Source organism: Phascolarctos cinereus, unplaced genomic scaffold (genome assembly GCF_003287225.1).
Source record: "Phascolarctos cinereus isolate Bilbo 61053 unplaced genomic scaffold, phaCin_HiC Scaffold_2;HRSCAF=192, whole genome shotgun sequence".
Classification (NCBI taxonomy): domain Eukaryota; kingdom Metazoa; phylum Chordata; class Mammalia; order Diprotodontia; family Phascolarctidae; genus Phascolarctos; species Phascolarctos cinereus.
Window position 1 is genome coordinate 298,973,838 of NW_027555625.1, and position 24,178 is coordinate 298,998,015.

Here is a 24,178-nt window from a genome sequence, read left to right on the forward strand (position 1 = left end):
TTCCTTCCGTTTTAGTTTTTGTTGTTGTTGATTTATCTGTTTATGTTCAGACTCTTTGAGATTTCTTCTTTTTGAAATCTTTAGTACTTTCAGTCCCCATCCTCCTGTCACCCCCTCTCCCCCATTTTCCTTATCACTCATTTTCTGACTCTCCCCTCTGGTTGTGGTGTTCAGCCTCCTTCCACACTGGGCAATTTATGGTTTATTAGCCTAGGTGTCTGGATGGTTAGAACTGGCCCCAGCTGGTTGCAGTGCCCTTTTAGTTTTGGTGGAATGCTACACAGCCCTTAAAATTCCATTCCCTCCCCCATACAGGATGTCCTATACTGGTGACCTGTCCCACTTTCTTTATTCCTCAGTTCTCTGGCCTGGCAGTAGCAGTTCAGAGTTTTGCAGCATTGGTGCTTCTAGGTTACCACCTCCATCATGCTTTTGCTCTTGAAGGGCTGTGGCCAAACTGGCTATCCAGGCCTGAAAAAACTTAAGCAGGCTCGCAAACTTCTGAAAACCAGAGTTTCCATGGCATTGGAAAAAAAAAAGGAGGAGGGACCTGGGTGTAGAGGTAGGTTTTGATATGTGTTTTGTTTTTTTTTTTAATTCTGGATGTCCTACCACAGAAACAGCTAAAGTTACTTTATCTTTGGTGCGTAATTCCTTTTTTTTTTTGAAGAGGTTTAAAAGGTCATGGGGATTGAAGAAAATATCTGGTCCTCTATCTTGTTGCTCATGTGGTCTAGATATTGGTTATAATACATTAAGAACAGTCATTATGACTGTCTTGCAAAAGAAAAAACCAACCTTGGTTGGAATATACTGGGTTTTCTGTAAAGTTCCTTTCCTGCAGAAACAGAAATTTTTACCCCATCCATGATTTTATAGATTCTCATCTGTTAATAGATTGAATTCAGCACACATTTATTAAGTATCGACCATGTGCAAGACATTGGGGATACAAAAACAGAAGCAAAGTCTCCACCCTCAGAAGCTTACGTGCCTTTACCTAATTTACATGCCTTTAGCCTAATTGATGTAGTCTTTTTCTTCCCCATATAGTGTCGCTCTCTTCTTTTAATCATTTTATTCACACCTCTGTGGATCCCTGATGTTAAATTTTATCTTTCTTGAGGTAGTACATTGGAAACTGCATGCCTCATTCCAGGTGTGGAATTCATATGGCATTTTCTTTGTTATTTCCAGTACCCTTTCTGATCCCCGCTCCCTTTTTTGGACACAGTAGTACACTGAGGCATGAAATGGGAGATGGAATGTCAGGTTCAGGGAGTTTGGCTGGAGTGTAGACTGTGTGGTGAGAAGTAATGTGAATAAGCTTAGAAAGGTGTATTGGAATCAGATTGCAGAAGGCTTTAAATGTGTTATTTTATCCTGATAGTATTAAAAAACCACTGGACGTTTCTGAATAAGGGGTGACAGTGGCACATTTTTGCCTTGAAAATTTTTTTTTTTTGGACAGTCATTCAGTTGACAGATTGCAGAGTGGAGTGACTAGAATCCCGGAGACTAATCAGTAGACTATCACAGTAGTCTAGGTAAGAATGAGAGTATTAAGGAAAATAGTGTGTTTGGAGAGAAGGAAAGAGACTTTGTGGAGGAGAATTGGCAGTTTGGCCTGATGAGGGAGAGGGAAAAGTGAACTTCAGTAGTACCAGGATCTTTGATTGTGGGTCCTTCATGCTAGGTCTTGAAGCAGTCTGGTAGCCCTCATTCCCTCTTACTAGGATGTAATTAATAAGATGACTTAGGAGATAGGTATTATTACATACAGCGCTTTAAGGTATGCAAAGTGCTCTTAAAGTGCTTAAAGGTAATGTTGGTAAAAAGTCTTATGTGGAAGGGAATTGGTTCTGCTTAGTCCTAGAGTACAGAACTAGGAACAGTTGGTAACAATTGTGCAGTGATAGATTTACAATTGACGTAAAGAAAAATTTCCTAGCAATGAGAGCTATTGAAACATCAAATGGGCAGCTTCTGGAGATAGTGGGGTCTTCTTCACCAAGCGTCTTTAAAACAAAGGGCAGATAGCCATTTGCCTAGGATCTTTAGAGGGAGTTCTTCGGGTTGCTTCTGAGGTTTCTTCCAGTCATAAGATTCCTTGACTCTGTAACTCCAGGGTTAGGAACTTGGGTAACTTGTGAAGTCTGTAGAATCTCAGTGACTGAAGAAACAGATCCTATGTTTTAGTTGAATTTTTAATCTTCTTCAGTGTCCCAGCAATGCCCAGGACTTTGCACATAGTACTGGTTTAATAAATATTTGTTGAATGAAATAATCAGTCTTGTCTTGAATTGTTGCCTACAGCTCATATAATTTAAATTTTCTGTGTTATTGTCCCTTGAGCAATTCAAGCAAAACATTTGTTGAGCGCCACGGAGTTTAAATAAGCTGTGGGTAAGGAGATGTCTCTTCCCAGATAGATTTTAAGTGGTCACTTAGAAAGTAGAGAAAATATTCAGTTGTGTGTACCCCACAGTGAATGGCATAATGCTTTGCACTCACTAAAGATGAAACATCATTTAATGGAAAAAAAACAACATCGAACTGGGAGTTCACTGTATCACAGAATATGGGGGAAGAAGGAGTAAAAAAGACCAGAAAGGTGCCAGGTTATAAAGGACTTTAAAAGTGAGACAGATGATTGTGTATTTGCTTCTGGAGGTGTTAGGGAGCCACTGAAGTTTGTTGAATTGGTAGTGGTGGTGGATGACGTGGTCAGGTCTGTGCTTTATAGAAAGACTAGTTAGACAGCTGAGCAGAAGATGGATTGGAGTGGAGTTGGGAGAGACTTGAGGTAGGGAGACTAACTGGAAGGCTGTTGTAGTCTTTCAGGCAGGAGATGACATGGGTCTACACCAGGGTGCTGGCAGTGTCAGAGGAAAGAGGGGGGTTATATGAGATGTTTCAAAGGTAAAACTGACAGGAGTAGTCAGCTGACTGAGGAGGGAGGAGGAATAAGTAGTAGAGGATGACACCTAGGTTTTGAGCCTGGATAATTGGGAGGATGGTATCCTAATACTCATAGGGAAGTTAGGGAAAAGGGAGGATTCAGGCATGAAGTTATTTAGTTTGGTTTTGGACAAGTTGAAATTAAGATGTGTCTTAGACATCCAGTTTGAGATGTATAACAGACACTTAACACAATGTCTGGTACATAGTAGTTGCTTAATAAATGTGTATTGAATTAGAGATAAGGAGAAAAGTTGAAGCTAGACTAATTTGAGAATCATCTGTATGAAGATGATAATTGAATCTATGGAAGCTGATGAGATTACCAAGGGAAATAATAAACAGGGAGAAGAAAAGAGGGTACAGCATAGAGCCTTGGGAGACACCCATGGTTATTAGGAAAGACTAAGCTGTCAGATAAGTAGGAAAAGGAATCAGGAGAGAAGACTACACAAAAATCTAGAGAGAGAGTATCAAGAAGAGTATGAGTAAATTAAATTTGTTTTACGTATATATGGTAGAAAGCTAATGTAGGTATATCCAAAGATGAACAACTTAAGTATTTCAGTTAAGTGTTGGGCACGCAGCATGGCATGCATGATGCATGAGGTTCTGGACTTAACCAAAGTCAAACCAGGGATGCAGTGACATAATCAGGTTTGTTTTTTTAAAGTTCCTATTATGTGTCAGCCACTGTGCTAAGCCTCTGGATACAAAGAAAGGCAAACAAAACAAAACTACCCCCACCAGCAAAAAAGCCAGAAAACCAAACCCCAAAACACTCAGTCCCTGCTCTCAGGGAGCTCACATTATAATGAGAGAGACAACATATAGACAGTTATACACAAACAAGGTATGTGGTAGGATTTTGGGGAGTAATTGGGGCTAATCTCAGAGGGAAGGCACTAAATTTACAGGGAACTAGCCTCCTTGCCATTCTTCTTACCAGAATGCTTCTGTTTTCTATGCATTTTCACTGCCTGTCTCCTGTGCCAGGAACTCTCTCTCTCCTCATATGTGCTTTCTGACTTCCTTCAAGTCTCACCTGAAGTCCAGCCATCTGCAAGAATGCTTTCCTGGTCCTCCTTACTTAACTTGCCTTTCTTCTGAGATTATTCAAAATAGCTTGTATATATCTTGTTTTTACATAATTATTTTCGGGTTGTCTCCCCCTCTCCCTCCCATTAGAAGATGAACTTCTTGAGAGTAGGGGCTGTTTGTTGTTTGTATTTGCCTGTCTCTGTTTTCCAAGTGCTTAGTACATTTCACTGCTTGACACTAGGTGCTTAATAATGCTTGTTGTCCCATCAAGGTACTATGCTAGGAGCTTCAGGGAATATAAAGACCAAGAGAATATGACATACACAGAGATACACATAACACAAAGTATGATGTGAAAGTGTATTTAGAGGTACAAAATATTCAGAGAAAAGAGAAACAACATCTGGCTTAGGGATGTTTCAAGTCAAAATCTGTCATTGAAAATTTATTAATATACAAGCATTTCTTCTGGAAAGGGATCCAGATGGGCAGTTTCTCTTGCTGATTGAAATTCTCTCTGTAGCTTAAACAACATCCAGCTTATATTTCATAGTGATCATGAAGCAAGAGGTGAAATTCTACCAAGTAAAACCAAGATAAGTTTTAAGTTTAGAGTTTTTGTTTTACGAATCAGAACAGTTGTGATGTTAATACAAGATACTCTTTTTAAAAATTTTTAAAATTAATTTATTTTGAATTATCAACATTCACTTCCATAAGCTTTTGAGTTTTAAATTTTTCTCCCACTTCCTCGCTACCTCCCTCCCCAAGATGGCAAGCAATCTCATATAGGCTATACATATACATTCATATTAAATATATTTTCACATTAGTGATGTTGTAAATAAGAATTAGAACCAATAGGAAGAACCACCAGAAAGAGGAAACAAAACACAACAGATGAAAAAAAATAGCAAATAGTATTCTTCGATCTGCATTCAAACTACATAGTTCTTTCTTTGGACATGGATAGCATTTTCCATCGTGAGGCCTTTGGAGATGTCTTAGATCCTTAATACAAGATACTCTTGAAGGGAACTATGTCCCTGAAACCAGTTGTTCTTTTTCAGAACTTTTTTTTAAGGTTTCCCTTTCAGCCTGGTCGTAGGTGAACAAAGGGATCCCTCTCTTAAATTGATTAAATAAAAAGACATTTCCTTTCCATTTGATTATCATAATTGTTACTCTGTATGATTCTGAATCAACTTCCAGAATGTTTGGACTAATTCATAGCTCTACCAGCTGTTCATTAGTGTACTTATTTCTCCACAATCTTTTAACATTGACTATTCCCATTTTTTGTCATCTTTGCCAGTTTAATGGGTATATGGATGAGGCTGGGAGTTGTTTTGATTTGTACTTCTCTTATTTGGAGCATTCTTTCATATACTTATTTAATAACTTGTGTTTCTTATTTTGAGAAGAGTTGTTCATCAACCTAGAGCACTTAGAAGAAAATAATTTTCATAGTCTTTGTTTCTGTTTTCTGTATAACTGGTTATAGGAGTTATATCAGAAATATTTGATATGAAGATTTTTTCCCCCCTGGTGATAGCTTCCCTTTTTATCCTACCTGTGTTAATTTTATTCCTGCAAAAGTTTTAAATCTGGTGTAGTTGGAATTATCCATTTTGTCTTTTGTAATTTCCTCAATCCCTTGTTTAAGAATTTATACTCTCCCCATAGCTGTGAAAAGTATGATCAACTTCTTCTAATTTTTCTTTAATGATATGAACTTTAATGTTCAGGTCATATCATTTTGTGTTTATTGTGGTCTATGGCATAAGTATGCTTTCTGCCATATTACTTTGCAGTTTTCCTAGCGGTCCCTACTCCAATAGGGAGTTCTTTCCTAGGTAATTTGTTTTCAGTTTTATAAATTACTAAGTAATTAAATTCAATTATGTTTGATTTTTCTTTGTCTAGTCATTTCCACTGATCTAGTTTTCTGTTTGTTTTTTTTTGTTCTTACAAATTAGTTTTGTTATTATTTTATCTAGTTCTGTAAAGTGTCCCTTTGATAGTTTGGTTGGTCTGACACTAAATCTGTAGATTAACTTTGGTAATACTGTCATTTTATCATATTGACAGGGCTAGCCATTAGCACTAGTATTCCTCTAGTTATTTAAGGTGTTCTTTATTTCTTCAAAGAACATTTTCGTAATTGCATTTGTAAGAAATGACACCCAGATATTTTGTGTATTTTATAGTTATTTTGAATGAGACTTCCTTTTCTGTTATTGGCCCTTGGGTTTTAATAGACATGTTGATTTTTTAAAAATGAGTTTATTTTATAACCTTTACAGGTTTACTTTAACCTTTGCAGCTTTACTAAATCCATTGTTTCAATTAGTATCTTTGCTGATTCTTTAGGGTTTTCTAAGTAAAAACATTTTCTAAGTAAAATCATCAGCAAATAGGAATTGTTTTGTTTCATCTCTGTGTATCTTTATGACTCTAATTTCTTTCTCTTTTCTTATTGCCATTACTAGCATTTCTAGGATCACATCAAATAGAGACCAGGATAATTACAGTGCCATTTATTTATTTGTTCATTCATTCATTTATTTACTCACCCATTTATTTATTTATTTACTCACTCGCTCATTCATTCATTTATATATTTTTGCGAGGCAATGGGGTGAAGTGAGTTGCCCAGGGTCACACAGCTAGTAAGTGTCAAGTATCGGAGTCCAAATTTGAACTTGGGTCCTTCTGACTCCAGGGCTGGTGCTCTATCCACTGTGCCATCTAGCTGCCCCTACAATGCTTTTTTAAAAAGATACATAAGTAGAGAAACTTGTTTTGAGATGCCATTGTCCATGGGCCTTTTCAGTCTATCATGATATAAAAAAAGGTTAAGAACTCCTCCTTTAAGTACTCTTCTAATGCCTCATTTTGCATAGAAATTATCCTTAATTCTTAAAGGCTGTGTCATTGAAGTATAAGTTCTAGAATATCCTACAAAGTTGAAGAAGCTTCCATTATAGGTCTCTCTCTCTCCTTGGGATCAGCCTATCAAAATTTAGAGAAGCTTATGATCAAGTATCAGTGACTAGGTGATGAAGTTTTTAGGCTACAACAACTCATGAAGACTGCAGAATGCATAGGAAGGTAGGAAGTAACTGTACTTAGGAAATTAGAGATCCTTGAAGTAAGGGCAAATACAGGTTAAAAAAAAATGAATACACCAAAAACTCAGTACATGTTTGGCCAACATTAGCACTAGACCATATTCTTGCTTTTTGGTGAGGCAATTGGGGTTAAGTGACTTGCCCAGGGTCCCACAGCTAGTAAGTGTCAAGTGTCTGAGGTCACATTTGAACTCAGGTCCTCTTGACTCCAAGGCCAGAGCTCTATCCACTGCGCCACCTAGCTGCCCCCCTTTCCCCACTAGACCCCATTTTATTCCTTCCATGTATGTTTTTCTTTTTTCTTCTCCCTCTTTTAACAGCCAAGTCTCCTGTAGCTCATCTTTCTTTCTGAAGGATTGATAGCTCTCTTAATTGTCAAGAGCTCTTCTGTTTTTAGGTAACACAATAGACAATTTTTATCTTCCTGGGTCGCTGTATATGAAAATTATTTACCACTCATTCAGAGGCAGAACACTACAAATAAGTTCTCCACCAAAATCCATTTACTTTTAGACAGATACATTGTCCTTTAGAATTTCATCTGTACTATTATGCCCTGCTTTGTGCTTCTCATTTTAGGAATGGTTTTGATAACCCTGAGTGTGTCCTAAGAATGGGGCTAGGATAGTGAGGGAATTTGAAATATCATTCAGGGTTCAGCCCAGTGCTACTTCTCTGTAGTTTTCACTTTTCCTTCCTGTTAGTGGTCCCTTTCTCCTTGAATTTTCCTAAAGTGCTTTGTCTGATTCTTTCCTTGCTCCCTTTTACTTTTTATACTTATTATGCTTATCTGTGTACATGAAAGGTAGCCTGCTATAGTGGTTTCCATTTGGTGGTTCAGGAACTCCCATGATGGTCCAAGGGATTTGCACTAAAAATTCTTTAATGGTGTTTTAATCAATGAATAATTGCCCAGTTAGGTTACAAATACATTTTTTTCCCTCTCAGACAACAAGTATGTGCATACTTGAAGCATTATAGGTTTTGTTTCTGCAGGAATTCGGAACCGTCATGATTGTGAGCGCAATGATTTTGGTGTTTGTTCATTGATTGCACTAAGTGCAGTGTATTTTTGCAGTTTCTCAGCCGTTCACCAAGTTGTTTCCACAGTTGCCATAAGGGTTAAGCATTCCAGCTTAAGCCGATTCTCAACTGATAGATACATGTTCATACCTTCATTTGTGTACTGTTATCCCTCATTGCCCTCTGTTACCCTGTAATTACATCTCATAAGCTGTGGAATCATTTGATCAAGATGTTATGAATGATTGTGTTTTTGCAGTGCAAATGTCAGGCTGCTTGAAAACCACGATTGCTGGGCACGTGCATCATAAGCCGTCTTGAAACCGTCAAAACAAACCTTTTAATGTAGTATTAAAACCTTTCTGTTTTAAACCTATTCTTTTATTATGTTGCTATTCTTGTGTTGGAGGATTTTCAAATGATCTGGTTGGCCACACTGGTTCAGTTTTATCTATGTGAGAGTATAGTGATGTGCCAGCTACGTGGCACAGTGGATAGAGCGCTGACTCTGTAGTCAGGAGGGCCTGAATTCAAATCTGGCTTCAGACACTTACTAATTGTTGACCGTAGGCAAGTCACTTAACCCTGTTTGCCTCAGTTTTCTCAGCTGTAGAATGAGGAGGAAATGACAAACCCCTCTAGTGTCTTTGCCAAGAAAACCCCACATGGAGTCATGAAATGTTGGACGTGATTAATGGGTTAAACAAGAAAACTGATATGCCAGTCGTAGAAGAGAAGAAAGTCATATCTAAAGAAATTCTTTCCTGGGATGGTGGAATAAAAGCAGTGACTTGCTTGAGCTCTCCCCCAAACCCCTCCAAATACCTGTAAAAAATGACTCTAGACAAATTGAAGAGCAGCAGAACCCACAAAAAGACAGTGAAACAAATTTCCAGCACAAGACAGCCTGGATGGTTGATGAGAAAGGTTTGTTATGCAAGACGTGTGTGTGTGTGTATATCTATATATGTACACATATGTATGTGTATACACATACAGAGGGCACAAGGTGAGTTGAATATGAAGGGATGTTATCTAAAAAATAAAATTAAGGGGTGAGAGAGAGGATCGTATTGGGAGAAGGAGAAAGGGAGAGGTAAAAGGGGTAAATTATCTCACATAAAAGAGGCAAGAAAAGCTTTTATAGTAGAAGGGTAGAGGGGGGACGTGAGAAGGAATGAGTGAATCTTACTCATCAAATTTGGCTTAAGGAGGGAATAACTTATATACACACTCTATTGGGTATGGAAATCTATCTTATCCTACAGGAAAGTGAGAGGGAGGATTGGGGGAGGGGTAGTCAAAAGTAAACACTTTTGAGGAGGGACAGGGTCAAAGGAGAGGATAGAATAAATGGGGGACAGGATAGGATGGAGGGAAGTATAGTTAATCTTTCTCAACATGACTATTACGTGTTTTGTATGGCTACACATGTATAACCTATATTGAATTGCTTGCCTTCTCAATGAGGGTGGGTGGGGAGCGAGGAAGGGAGAGAATTATAACTCAAGAGTTTTGAAAATGAATGTTAAAAATTGTTTTTTACATGCAACTGGAAAATAAGACATAGGCAATAGAAATAGAAGGGGAAGGGGTTAAGAGAAGGGGGTGGGGAAGTGATAGAAGGAAGAACAGATTAAGAGAAGGGGTATTCGGAGTGCACACCATCTTGGGATGGAGGGAGGGAAGAGATGGGGAGAGAATTTGGAACTCAAAATCTTGTGGAAATGAATGTTGAGCACTAAAAATAAATAAATTCATAAAAAAAAGAAATTCTTTCCTCACTAAGGTTAGTTTATATATAGTAGAGCATCCCCAAAATTTTAAATTACGATAGCTTAGAACTCCACTAGGATTTTGGGATGCTCTGTGTAAACATTGTTTCTTTCTGGCTGCTTGCAGTATTTTCTCTTTGACCTGATAACTTTGCAATTTGACTGCAATATTCCTTGGAGTTTTCAATTTGGGATCTCTTTCAGGAGGTGATTCTTTTGATGATTATTTTACCCTCTGGTTCTAGGACTTTGGGCAGTTTTCCTTGATGATTTCTTGGAAGATGCTGTCCAGGCTCTTTTTTTCATCACGGTTTTCACAGAGATCAATAATTTTTAGATTATCTCTCCTGCATCTGTTTTCCAGGTGTGTTTTTCCAATGAGGTATTTTATATTTTCTTCTATTTTTTCATTCTTTTGATTTTGACTGAATCTTGCTATCTTAGAGAGTCATTAGCTTCTACTTGCCCAATTTTAATTTTTAACAAATTGTTTTCTTCAGTTAGATTTTGTACCTCCTTTTCCATTTGGCCCATTTTACTTTTTAAGGAGTTCTTCTCTTCAGTGAATTTTTCTGCCTCCTTTTCCATATGGCCAATTCTGCTTTTTAAGGAATTGTTTTCTGCAGTCAATTTTTGTCCTTCTTTTTCCAAGCTATTGACTCTCTCTTGCATATGTCTCATTTCTTTTCCCAGTTTTTCTTCTACCTCTCTCATTTGACTTTTAAAATCCTTCTCGAGTGCTTTCAAGAAGGCTTTTTGGGCTTGAGACCAGTTCACATTCCCCTTTGAGGTTTTCGATGTGGGTATGTTGACAGTGTTGTCCTCTTCTGAATTTGTGTTTTGATATTCCCTGTCCCCATAGTAAGAATCTATGGTCGTTGTCAGTTTCTGCTTTTTGCTTATGGTGTTTGCCTATTTCCTGGCTTTTTAAGTCGAGCTCTCCTGCTGGAGCACAAGGGTCACAGAGCCAAGCTTCTTGTGCTGTGGCACAGGGATCTGGTCACTGGCCTTGGGCTCTGGGGCCTCAGATGCTGGCAACTGGAGGCTGTGGGGGTCTGGCAGCTTACCTGTTGCTAAGCTGAGGTGAACCACACTGAAGCTCTTAGGGTGGTGGGGGGATTTCTGGCCCCTGGAGGATGCCTGCTGACCTGGGCTGCTTTGAAGCTACCTGCCTGCCAGTGCACATGTTGGTTTTCCAAACTAGAGTCTTCTAGTTCCCCTCCCTATGCCAAAACAGTTGGGGGTGGGGGGAGACCTGGTGTTGGTGCTTGCCTGCTCCACCACCATCCTGGGGTTCAGGGTCTTCCCCTAGTTTGCTGAGGTGGGGCAGAGTCATTCTGAAATGACCTCATGTTTTTACCTTACTGGGATGCCTCCTTCCACCAGGGTGAGAGGGAGCTTTCCCCTAATCCTCCCAGCTTTCTGGGCTGCAAAGACTGCTGCACCCCATCTTTTTGCTGGCTCGGCTGTTTCAGGGTTTTTCCTGGGATGATATTTTCTGGGTTTTTAGAGGTCAGTAAGGGAGGGAAGGAGTGACTTACTTCTTACTCTGCCATCTTGGCTCCTGGAAGTTGATCTCTGATTCTTTTTAGTTCTTACTGAATGTCCCATATAAACTATTTGTAATTATTTTGTAATTTTATATTTAGAATTTTCTTAATTATAGGCATAATGAAGTTTTATATATTATAATTGTATAGTATAAATTTTAACTTGGAACTTTTTTGGGCAAAAGTTATTGTAGTTATTGTAAATGCTTAATAAATCTAAAATAAGTAGTACATTAAATTTCCTTGGGGATTTATACCTTATTTTTGTTATTGAAAGGGTTTTGCTGAACAAATGACATTGTTTGTTGCATAGTTGTTTGCATAGTTTGTTGCATGGTTGCAGAGAAGTACTGACCTGTGCTGGTAGATGTTCCTCATCTCGAATTACCCTTTACCAGTGAAATCACAGGGTTGGCCCCTGACTCTGTATTTATAATAACCCCTCAGCAGAGTGTAAGCAAGCTGAGGGCATTTTTTCTTTAAATCTGCAGTGCCTAGCAGAGTGCTTGATGTGTATAATACTTCATTTTTTTGAGAATGTAGGTACTCCTAGTCATACATGTCGCAACTCATTTGTTACTTTACTTTCTTTTTAGATAGATAAGCATTTATGAATCAGGTTACTATATACTCTGCTAATCACATGGAATACAAATACAAACACAAAGAATGACAGCCCTTGCCCTGAACGACCTTACATTCTAATTTGAGAAGATTGTAAAGAGGTCTTGATGGGAAAATGGAAAAAGTAGTCCAAAAGTGTGGCTCTCAGCTCATCCTGTTTTTGAAGTGATTGTGGCTGGCCTAGGTACTTTCCCAAACGGAGGTACTAGAGAGGAACTCACCATTTGGAGGCAGGGTGGGTAGAGATGGAGAAGTAGTCAGGTGGTAAGTCACAGGGCTAATTAGAGTTTGAAGCACTATTCTTGTTTAGATGTCTTTTTATAAATCTTCTACAAGGGATGGACCCAAGAGTTTTCCTCCTAGGTCTTCTACTATTTCACGAGTACAAAAGCAGCATTTAACATTTGTTGTGTCTCATTCTTGCTACATGACCAGCTAACTTGCCTCCTTTTCAGTTGTCCAGATGCTATCTTTTATGCTATTACTTACGCAAGTTATCATTGAGTCACTTGCAGTTTTGGTTCTTTGGTAATTGTGCTGTAGCATCATTCCTAGCCATATAGTATCATTAGGAGACTGTTGTACATAGATGCTTAATAAATATTTGCTGATTTTAGTTTAAGCCATGATGAACTTTTTTTTTCTTTTTCTTTTTGGTGAGGCAGAGTTAAGTGACTTGCCCAGGGTCACATAGCTAGTAAGTGTCAAGTGTTTGGTCTGAGGTCTTATTTGAACTCAGGTCATCCTGGCCTGGTGCTCTTATCTACTATGCCACCTAGCTGCCCCCATAGTGAATTGTTAAATGTTGTTTGTAGGATTGTAGATTAAAAGGGGCCTGAGAAACTGTCTGGTCCAGGAAACTGAGATTCAGAGAAATTAGGTGATTGCCCTAGGTCACAGGCCTTTAATAGAGGCTTGATTTGAATGAGGGTTTTCAGACTGCACAGCCAGTGGTCTTTCTGCCATATTTTTCAGCTTTCCATCCACTGAAAGAACTGGGATCATTTAGCCTGGAGAGTAGAAGACTTAAGGGAGCTCAAGGGTGACTTGATCATGAAAGGTTATTACATGGAGTAAGAATTATCCTTGTACTAATTGGCTCTAGAGGGCATAAATAGAGAAATGGGTAGAAGTTATAAAGAAGCATATTTAGTCTCGTTAGGAGGGAAAAAAAGTATCTAACAATTAGAACTGTCCAGAAATGGAATAGGCTGATTTTACAGGGTAGTAGATTTCTGTAACTGGAGATCTTGGGCCAGAGTTTTGGTAACTTATTGTAGGGAATGTTATAGAAGAAATTCAAGTTGGAGTCAGGCTAGATGATCTCTAGTGTCCCTTTAAATTCTATGATTTTGTTTCATTTTTAGTTTTATTTACCAGGTCTTTATGAACTGCTACCTCTCATTTAAATGAGTGGGATTTAAAATTTAATTTAACCTCTCATTTAAATGAATGAGTAGGATTTTTGTTTTTTAAATAATTACTGATAATATTTTTTGGGAGCCCAGATTGTAAGAGTTTTAAAACACCACGACCAGCATAAATCTGACAGATTAATCCACAGCAATTGCAAGTTAATTTAATTTATGTCAAAAAATGTTATTAGTGATACCTGCTCATTTTTGTTAACATTGTGCTAATATTCTCAAGCTTTCTTTTTTTTTCCTAGCGATTATGTGACTACGTTTGTGACCTCCTGTTGGAAGAGTCAAATGTTCAGCCAGTATCTACACCAGTCACAGTTTGTGGAGACATACACGGACAGGTAAAAATCCCATGAGCAGATGTTTGTACTGTCCGTGTGTGTTTCTACTCGTTCTGCAAATTTTGACATGTAGCAGCTTCTGGTTGTCTAGGTTGCCTCAATTACTGTGATTTCCTGAGTCAGTGTTATGGTGAGTAAATGTGTAGTGGGAGGGTCATCCCTTTGGGATATTGAAATTTAGAATTTGAAAATGAAAATGAAAAATCACTCACTGGCCCTGAAGGAGAAATCGTAGGATTTAGAGCTGTAATGGACTTTAGAAATTGTCTAGTTTAATCACTTCATTTTGTTTTGAGGAAACTGGTGAATTGTCTCATCCAGTGAGTCACAAAGGTAGTGATTATTATCATAATTCACATTTATATAGTGTGTTAAGGTTCACAAACCTTTTTTCCTTCATATCAGTCCTATGACATAGTGCCATTATTATTATTTTAAAGATGAGACTTAGGACTGGCAAGTGAGAATCATAGAAATGTAGGTCTTCTGAATCTTACTCTACTGCTCTTTCCACTATATCACATCTTCAAAAGAGCTATAATATAAAGTCATTTTAATTGCCCTTTATTAACTTGAAATTTGGTTCTAAGTACTGTCTTCCCTTATTAATTTTTGAAACCTTTGAAAATCCTGTAGTTTTGTTAGTGAGAATAAATGTGGAATAACTGTCCTAAACAAATGGTTTTGGCTTACAGTGCTTAACCTAGAGGGTTAGGTTTAGAAATCTTCAGTGTCTTCATTTATCTGCTGACTAATAGAATATTCTAGCAGGAACAGACAATTGAGATCATCGATATAGTATAAAGCTCTGGACTGGGATTTAGGACACTTGTTTTTGAGTTTCAGCTTTTTAACTTTTTTTGGGAGAGTGAGTACAAGTGGGTCTCTCACTCAAAGTAGAAGTGTAGCAGCCATTCATAGTCCCAACTGCTTATTGGCAAAGAAACTTTGACCTGCTTGATTTGGGACTGGTTCATCCCTCCTTGGACAGGTTGGTGACCCTCTTTCCTCTTTTCAGTGGCTTATTATATTAGTGCCAGACTTAGGGTGTACACCTGATTGTCTTTAGCCCAGAACTCAAGTGATTTACCAGCCTTCTTTTCTTCAGTAACGGGGACTACAGGTGAGTGACCACCTGGCTGCCACTATCTTATAATGTGACCTTGGACATATCACTTCTCCTAATTTTTCTCTGTTGTCAAATGCATGGATTGATCTAGGTGATCTTGAAGATCTCCTCCAGCCCTAACATTATATGATTCTATCATCTAGTCTTAATGCCATTTTGTAGATGATGACACTGAGACCCATAGAGATATAGTGACTTGCCAAAGGTCACAGAGTTAGTAAATAAATGACAGAGTTGAAATTTGACTAATCATCTGATTTAAGAATATTGGGGAAATTGCTGACTTGTAAATACAGCTATTTGAAGAATAAAATTTTGATAGAGAATTGAAGGGTTATTTCTGACTTCGGGGAAAATAGAGTTGAAAGCGGACCCACCCATCAGTCTACCAATAGTTGTTTATTGAGTGAATGCTATTTGTGTGTGTCAGACTGTGTAGAGATACAAAAAAGTATATGACATGGCCTACTTCTTATTTGTACAGGATTTTTGGGAGTCAAAGTATTAGAATTTGAACTGAGTTGATAATTGATCTTGTAACATGCTGAAGATGATGTTTCTTGAATAAATCCTTTAGATGATTTTGTCTAAGTGGCCTATATTAGGCTTTTAATAAATTTTGATGAATGAATAAGTTTAACTCTCTCGTAAGAGAGTTCTCTGGTCCTACATTCTGCATCACCAACTTCCTGTTAAACATTTTGAATCTTATGTTCCAACAACACCTCAAACTCGTATCTAAAATAGAATACTCATCTTTCCCTCAAAAACCTATTCCACCTAGTAATATTCCTATTTTTGTCAGGTGCAGCCATGTTTCCAGTCACTCTAGTTTGTAGTCTTGGAGTCATTATAGAGTCTCGTACTTCTTTTCCTCTCAGATCCAGTCATTTAATCAGCATTTCTTGGTTCTATCACTACAGCTTCCCACTTACATATCTGCCACCCTATTTCAGGGTCTCATCAACTTTCTCCTGTGTTATTGTAGCACTATTCTTATCAGTTTGCATCATATCTTTCCCATTTCACTCCATCCTTCTCTACACAATTGCCAGAATGCTAGTCCTAAAACATCAGTCTTACCACGCCACTGTTTAGCTCAAAAAACTTCAAGAGCTCTTTTCTGCCTCTATGTTAAAATGCAAACGCCTTTGTTGGACATTTTAAACCCTTCACAGTCTGGCTTTAGCCTACTTTTGTAGGCTTATAACATATTATTCCCCTGCACACATTCTGTGTTCCAGCCTAGCTGACTTATTTGGTTTTGCTAGTATGTGATATTTTATCTTCCCCCCCATGCATAGATTGCATTTTTTCGGTCACCTCCAACTCTTAGAATGCCTTCCCTTCCTTCGAAGCTCAGCTCAGATGCAACCTTCTAAAGGAAACCTTTCTTGATCCCCTAGCAACTAGTGCCCCACTCCCATAATTCTTCTTAAACCTCTTATGTACTTTGCATTTAATTATATGTGTTTTCTTTCACTCATAAAAATGTAAACTCCTTGAGGGCAGAGACTGATACATTTTTGCTTTTGTATCCCTAGTCCCTAGCACAGTGCTGTTGTATAGTGGTTATCTAATTGCTTGTTGGTTCATTAATTGATATTTGAATCCCATTATAGGCTATGAGATTTTCTTAATTGTTGGAAGATAGAAACTTCCAACAATTGGATGCTTTAAGGTTCCACCCTGTTAAAGATCTAGTAGTAATTGTAATATTATCTGTTTGTAGTAGTAGTAGTGACTCTTAAAGTCATGTAGTGTAATGATTTATTTAGGTTTTTTCTGAGCTTAGGTTTTTAGGAGCTCATTGCTGCCATCATTTTTTCTCTACTCCATTTTTAGTATTATGTGTGGAAATTCTTAGGTTCTCCTTAGTCAGAAGATCTGTGTATTTAGAATCCTACCTCTGTTCCTTTTTGTCTGCACGACCCAGTACAATCTGCCTCTCTTCTTTGGGCCTCATTTTCTTCTTTTGTAAAATGTGGATATCTCAAAGATTTTTCAAAATTTATGTATTTTAGTTACTGGTTTTATAATTTTGCTTGCTAACAAGAATACATGATAGAGTTATCTTATTTTTCTTTTCTAGTTCTATGACCTTTGTGAACTCTTCAGAACTGGAGGTCAAGTTCCAGACACAAACTACATATTTATGGTATGTAAATACTGGTGATAAGTGTTTAGCTGAATGTTAATATAATTGAGTGTTTTAGTGATTTATATGATTAACAGGAGAGGTACTTATTCCTTAGGGGAATAAGCTTGTTCTCTTTGATCCTAGAGACCAAAGGGATGATCATTGGTCAGAAACTATAGGGAAACATATTTTGCTTCCCTGTAAGGAAAAATCTCATATCAATTCAGGCTTTCCAAAAGAGGAAACCTGAGCAGTTAGAGAGTTCTCTGTCACTGGAATTCTTCAAGTAAGTGACTGGATGATCACTTGTTGGAAAGGTTGAGGAGAAAATTCCTCCTTTTTCAGCTGGCTTTGGACTAGATTCTCTTCGAGGTGCCTTTGAACTCAAGGTTTTTTTGAGTTTTCATTTTGCTTTTTTAATGGTACATGTCTACAGAGATATTTTACAGAAAGTATTTTTGTTTCAGTGTTGTTTCCCTTAAGGTGACAATTCACTTATTTTCTCTTTGTGATTCTAAAAATATTTCTGATGCCAAGTTAATGTAAGGTGCATTTACTGTTTTCAGAGACCTAGAATTTTCCATTAGATGAGACATTAGAAATCATCTATTTTAATCTCCTTATATAAATGAGGAACTAAGACTAAGAAGTCAGATAACTTGTTCAAAGTCACAAAGCTGGTTAGGGTCTTGTGTCCTGTCATTTTTCTTCCTGATTGTCATTTAAAATGAACTGTTACTTTTACGTAACTTTCACATGACAAGCTTCTAATCTTGCAGACTTATAGATTACCTCCGTTTTAGTTGGTATATGTGCTCGTAATTTAATGCTGGCCTAAACAAAACTTAAGGGGAGTGTTAAATAGGGCAGAAATGTGAAACATGTGGTATTTGAAAAGTTGTGAACTCAGGAGACTGAGAAATCAGGTTTTGAAATCATTCTAAGTGTGTGTATTGGTCTTCATTTAAAAAAATTTTGTCATTCTCTTTTGTTTTTACATCTTCATTTTTGAATATACCTTCCCCTTTTATATCCATTGTAACATCCCTTATAACAAAAAAGAAAAGTAGTTGAGCAAAACCAACCAGCACATCAGCTGAGTCTGCTATTATCTGTCTATGCAGTGTTCCATGTCTGTGTTACCCCGCCTCTCCAGTGAAGGGGCGGGAAGTGCTTCAAGAAGCCTCAGGGTCATTGTTGTAGACATTCTGTACCAAAGCAGTTGCAACCCCTTCATGTCTTAGGAGACAGTTTGATGGGTTTCTGTAGTCAAAAATAATGCTTACTTGATAGGTAACTATCTAGTACTGAGCCTCTTCCAGTTTAATTATGTTTATATTGGTACTTGGAAGACAGACCTGCTCTTTTGTCACCTAGCCTATCTTGGGAGTCTTTCTAGAACATCTGCTTTGCTAACATAGCTTTTAGGAGTGCAGGAGAACTTGGCACAGTGAGGTCTATTGAAGGAAAGCTTTAATAGATGGTAGGATCATCCCGACTGCTATATTGCTAATACCTTTGTGCTTTTAATTTGCAGGGCGATTTTGTAGACAGAGGTTACTACAGTTTGGAGACCTTCACTTACCTTCTTGCACTAAAGGCTAAATGGCCTGATCGTATTACACTCTTACGAGGAAATCATGAGAGTAGACAGATAACACAGGTTTATGGATTTTATGGTAAGATTTTTCTCCCATTCTTTTTGTTTTGTATTTTTCCCTTCAGAGTATACGCTTTTCAACTTTCTTTTTTTTTCCACGTTTTAAAAAACACCTTTCATCATCTTCAAAATGTGAGTGTTGTAGTCTTTGTCAATAAATGTTAAATAATGAAATATTCCAGAGTTGGGGCAGTATCATTCATTTCAGGTGTATAGCTCACTAATTAAAACAGAATTCTGTATATTTTTCTGGAAGTGAAAATTTTCTTCACGTTCCTTGAAGAAAAGCTGTCATGCCACTGAGAATCCAAAGACTATCATGCTGGAAGCCAGGGTTAGAAAAGCTGGACATGAAAGTATTGAATACTAGATTTCAGAAGAATTTTGTCTTTCAGTGAGTTAGCTCTCTTCTAAGCAAATCTTTAAGCACTAATAGGATCAAGTGAACTGAACTTTACAACTAATTTAACATTGAAAGAAAATCTTTTAATTCATAAGATATTATGTTCAAGTGCAAACAGTATTGGATTCAGTATTAGAGGACCTGGGTTGGAAACCCAGTTCTGCTGTTTAATACTTCTCTTTCTTTGGGAAATTCACTTTCTCTCTCTGGGCCTCATTTTCTTTATCACTAAAATTAAAGAGTGGGGTTGTCCTAGATAACCTTTAAAAGCCCTTTCTAGAACTAATTCCTTTGAGTATTTCCCTTCTGTGACTTTTTCCATCATCATTTATTTGTTCACTTTCCTCAGTATTTGTGTGTATATTTTCCATTTATGTAATTCCAGATCATGTATAAGCTATTTTCATTTAGCATTATTTCATGTCTTTATTACTTCTTTTTATTTGAGTCAATGCAACAAGCATGTAGTAAGTATATCTGTATAGAGAGTACCTTGCGGGAAATACAAAGTTTAGATAATACTTAGTCCTTGCCCTCTTGAGTCTTAAGGAAGACCTGACACATGTGCTGAGAATGATGATTCAGAATAATATATAAGAATATATACCAACTGTAACGCTTTAGAAATATATGTATGCATATATGGGGGGGGTGAGAAAGGGAGAGGTTCTTTTAAAATATTCCATATTCCATTAGGCTGATTATACCACAGTTTGTTCAGCTGTTTCTCCATTGTAGAACATTTAAGGAGTTTTCAACTTTATTGCAGCTTCAAATAATGGCTATTATAAAGGAGATCATAGTATTGTATTTGTTATTGTGCTTTGCATGTTTACTTAAAGAGTGTAAGAGTTAGCACAAAATTTATCATCTTAAATGTCCACCCCCCAGTTCAACAGCCATCAGCAGTTGAAGCTGTTTTTAAGCTCAAATATTCCATCAGTTCTGATGTAAAATAGTGAATCTTTGAAAGACCTAGTCTTATAACTATAAATATTGCAAGATATCAATGTGGTTAACTAAGATCTCAGCCCAATATAGAACTAAGATCTCAGCTCAGTATAAAACAATTTTAAAAATTATTTTAATTTTTAAAAAAGTTTTTATTGATGTCTCCTATTTTTTACTTCATTGTAGTTATCCCAAGTATCCCTTGCGAAGCTTCCCACCTCTCAGATATATATCCCATATAACAAATAATATTTTTTGAAAAGGGGAAAAAAAATCAGCACAACTCATGAATGAATACATTGAAAAAGTATGAAAACATGTGCAATATTTAACACATGTGGACCTTCAACCTCCACAAAAGGGTGGGTTAAGGGTGTCTTTTTATATCTCTTCATTAGAGTTCTACTAGATCTTTATAATTTTGTTATTCATTTCTGGTTTTGGTATGTAGTTCTTTCATTTACATTGTTGTATTCGTTGTGTATATTGCTTTCATGGCCTTACTCTTTATCAGTTCTTGTAGATCTTTCCGTGTTTTTCTGTATTCATCACATAATTTCTTACAGCACAGTTATATTGTTACATTCACATACCACAATTTATTTAGCCATTCTCCAATCAATGGGCATTTACTTTGTTCCATTTCTTTGTTATCACAAAAAGTGCTGCTGTAAATATTTTGGAATATGTGAGAACTTTTTTCTTATCATTGGCTTCCTTGGTGTGTAAGTCCAGTAATGAAGTCTCTGAGATGAAGGGTATGGATTAACATTTTAGTCCCTTTATTTGCATAATTCCAAATTGCTTTCCAAAATGGTTGTATCCTTTCACAGTGGCTCTACCAATAATGTATGAGGTCTCATTTCACATTCTCATTCTACAACTCCTCCAAAATTAAGTATTGTTATTTTTTGTCAGTTTTTCCAAGTTTCAGAGTGTGAGGTGAAACCTCAGGGTTGTTTATGATTTGCTTTTCTCAATTCCTAGTGTTTTAGAGCATTTTTTATGTGGTTATGAATACTTTGCTATCCTTATTTTGAGAACTGTTTGTTCACATCTATTGGCGGGGAATGGCTACTAGTTTCTCTCTTTCTCTCTCTCTCTCTCTCTCTCTCTCTCTCTCTCTCTCTCTCTCTCTCACACACCACACACACACACACACACACACACACACACACACATTGATTGTTTGTTTATCTTGGATACCAAACTAAATCTGAGAAAAAGATTTTTTCCTATTCAGCCTCTTCCCTTCTTGTCCCTATGTGCATTCATTTTTGTCTGTGCAGAAGCTTTTCAGTTTCATATTACCAGTTGTCTATTTTATTTTTTTGTAATTGTATTTATCTCTTGTTTGCTTAAAAATATATCTCCTGTGCAAAACTATGAGATGTTTATGATCTGCTTCTCTTTTTATTTTTATGTAGTATGATATTTAATATTAAGGTGGCAGGCATATCCAATTAGAACGTATTGTGGAAAATGTGTAAGGTGTTGATGTCAACAGCACAATATAGGCAACTTCAAAAGACAAGCTCTTAGGACCTCTTAACATTCCTTAACATTGTCTATGCTTAATTTCTGCCAGATTACTTTCTAGTTTTCCCAGCAGCTTCTTTAAAACCAAATAAGGAGGTTTTTCCTAGATAATTTGTATTTTCCACTTTATCAAACACTGGGTTATTGAATTCTATTGTTTCTGATTCTCCCCTGTCTAATCTGTTCCATTGATCTGTCTCTCTATTTTTAAACTAATACCAGAGAGTTATGATGACTGTCATACTATGATTTTTATTATATTGGCCTAGCCATGAGCACTGAATATTCCTTCAGTTATGTAAGTTATTCTTTATTTCTTTAAGGAGCACTTTATAGTTGAATCTATACAAGTCTTTTGTGTGCATTGGTAGGTTGATCTCCAGATATTCTGTGCATTTAAGATCATAATATCTTACTGCTGGAATGGGCCTTAGGAATCATCTAGTCTAACCTCCTCGTTTTTGGGGGAAGGAGAGGTTTACTCAAGTTTTATTTCTTCTCTCCCTCAACCCCCCAATTTGGCTTTTTTTTTTCATTTTCTTATTTAATATTTTATTTTTCCTCAGTTATGTGTAAAAACAATTTTTAACATTCCTTTTTAAAACTTTGAGTTCCAAATTCTCTTCCTTTCTCTCCACCCCTCCTCATTGAGAAGTCAAGCAGTTCTATGTAGGTTATACATGTGTAGTCATGCAAAACGTATCTATAATAGTCATATTGTGAAAGAAAACATAGACAGGAAAAAGAACTCAAGAAAAATAAAGTAAAAATTAATTCTTCAATCTGTATTCAGATACCATCAGTTCTTTCTCTGGGGATGAGTAGCATTTTTCATCCTAAGTCTTTCAGAGTTGTCTTGGGTTGTTGCATTGCTGAGAATAGCCAAGTCATTCACAGCTGATCATCTTATTCCTGCCTCCCTCCCTCTATTCTGTCTTTCCTTTCACTCTGTCCCTCCTCAAAAGTATTTTATTTCTGACTATCCCCTCCCCCAATCTGTCCTCCCTTCTATCACTCCCCTTACTTTGTCTTATCCCCTTCCCCTCCTGCTTTCATGTAGGGTAAGTAAGATAGATTTCTATGCTCAACTGAGTGTATGTTATTCCCTCTTTGAGCCATTTCTGAAAAGAGTAAGGTTCGCTCACTCTCCTCCACCTTCCCCTCTTTTATGTGCCTCTTTTATGTGAGATACTTTACCCCATCCTACTTCTCCCTTTCTCTTTCTTCCAGTACATTCCTCTCTCACCCTGTAATTTTATTTTTTAGATATCATCCTTTCATAGTCAACTCACACCTGTGCATTTATTTAGAGTCATTTTTTTTTGGTTTTGTTTTTTGCTTTCTCGTGAGACAATCGAGGTTAAGTGACTTGCCCAGGGTCACACAACTAGTAATTGTCAAGTGTCTGAGGCTGGATTTGAATTCAAGTCCTCCTGCCTTCAAGGCTGGAGCTTTATCCACTATGCCACCTAGCTGCCCCTGAGAGTAATTTTTTTTTTAAGTTAACTAGAGTTAAGTGACTTGTCCAGAGTCACACAGCTAGTCAGTGTCTAGTGTTTGGTCTGAGGCCAGATTTGAACTCGGGTCCTCCTGACTTCAGGGCCGGTGCTCTATCCACTGCGCAACCTTGCTGCCCCAAGAGTAATTTTTAAAAAGTATTTGGAGAGGTTTTGGGGAGGGCTCAGGTGAGTCCCTACCTTTACTCCGCCATCTTGGTTCTGCTTCCACCTCCTCATTTTATAGATGAAGAAACTCACCTGCCTAAGCTCACACAGAGAGTAAATGGCAGAGCTAAGATTTGTCTTATTCCTTGTGATTTCAAATACATTGCTTTGTCTGTTACACCATACCTTCCCAGAGCTGAGATGATGAAACAAAATGATATTGGAAATCTTAATTGCCAGTTCAAATGGCCTCCTTATTCTACTTCTTGGGAATTTAGTCATACCTAAAATTGAGAGGTGGCAGTAACTGATTTCTATATACATCCCTTTTTTAAAATTAGTTAAAACATAGTGAGAGAATTAATATCTCTTTACTTCCAAATTTTTCAGTTACCTCAGCTGTTCCATACACATACTAGACTAACATTTGAAAATTTTAATCCTTTGTGGGATTGTTTGGAATGACCTAAAATTGTGAAGGAACCTTACAACATTGAATGCTAGAGTGAGGCATTTTATTGATTTTTACCTTTCAGTTCTAGAATTTAATCATTAATTTATGGAAAGATACTGATACTCTTATTTCTTTTGCAGATGAGTGCCAAACCAAATATGGGAATGCTAATGCTTGGAGATACTGTACCAAAGTCTTTGATATGCTCACAGTAGCAGCTGTAAGTTTATAAAGACACTTTTATATTTTCCTTCCTAAGTCTCATAAATGTGAATTCACAGTGCTTAATGTTTAGTTATCTTATTGAAGACCATAGAGTTTGAAGAGACTTAAGTCACATGGTCATAGATTTATAGAGAGAAGAG

The 24,178-nt window shown here is 37.1% G+C and overlaps 1 protein-coding gene across 1 annotated transcript in view; it reads left to right on the top strand.

The window, feature by feature from the left end:
- PPP6C (protein phosphatase 6 catalytic subunit) overlaps nt 1–24,178 on the top strand; it is a 43,440-nt gene that overhangs the window by 11,750 nt on the left and 7,512 nt on the right. Inside the window, exons 2-5 of the mRNA XM_020967557.2 lie at nt 13,778–13,873; nt 17,095–17,160; nt 18,680–18,821; nt 23,954–24,033. Of these exons, the coding sequence (XP_020823216.1) occupies nt 13,778–13,873; nt 17,095–17,160; nt 18,680–18,821; nt 23,954–24,033 (384 nt within the window). The remainder of the gene's footprint in view (nt 1–13,777; nt 13,874–17,094; nt 17,161–18,679; nt 18,822–23,953; nt 24,034–24,178) is intronic.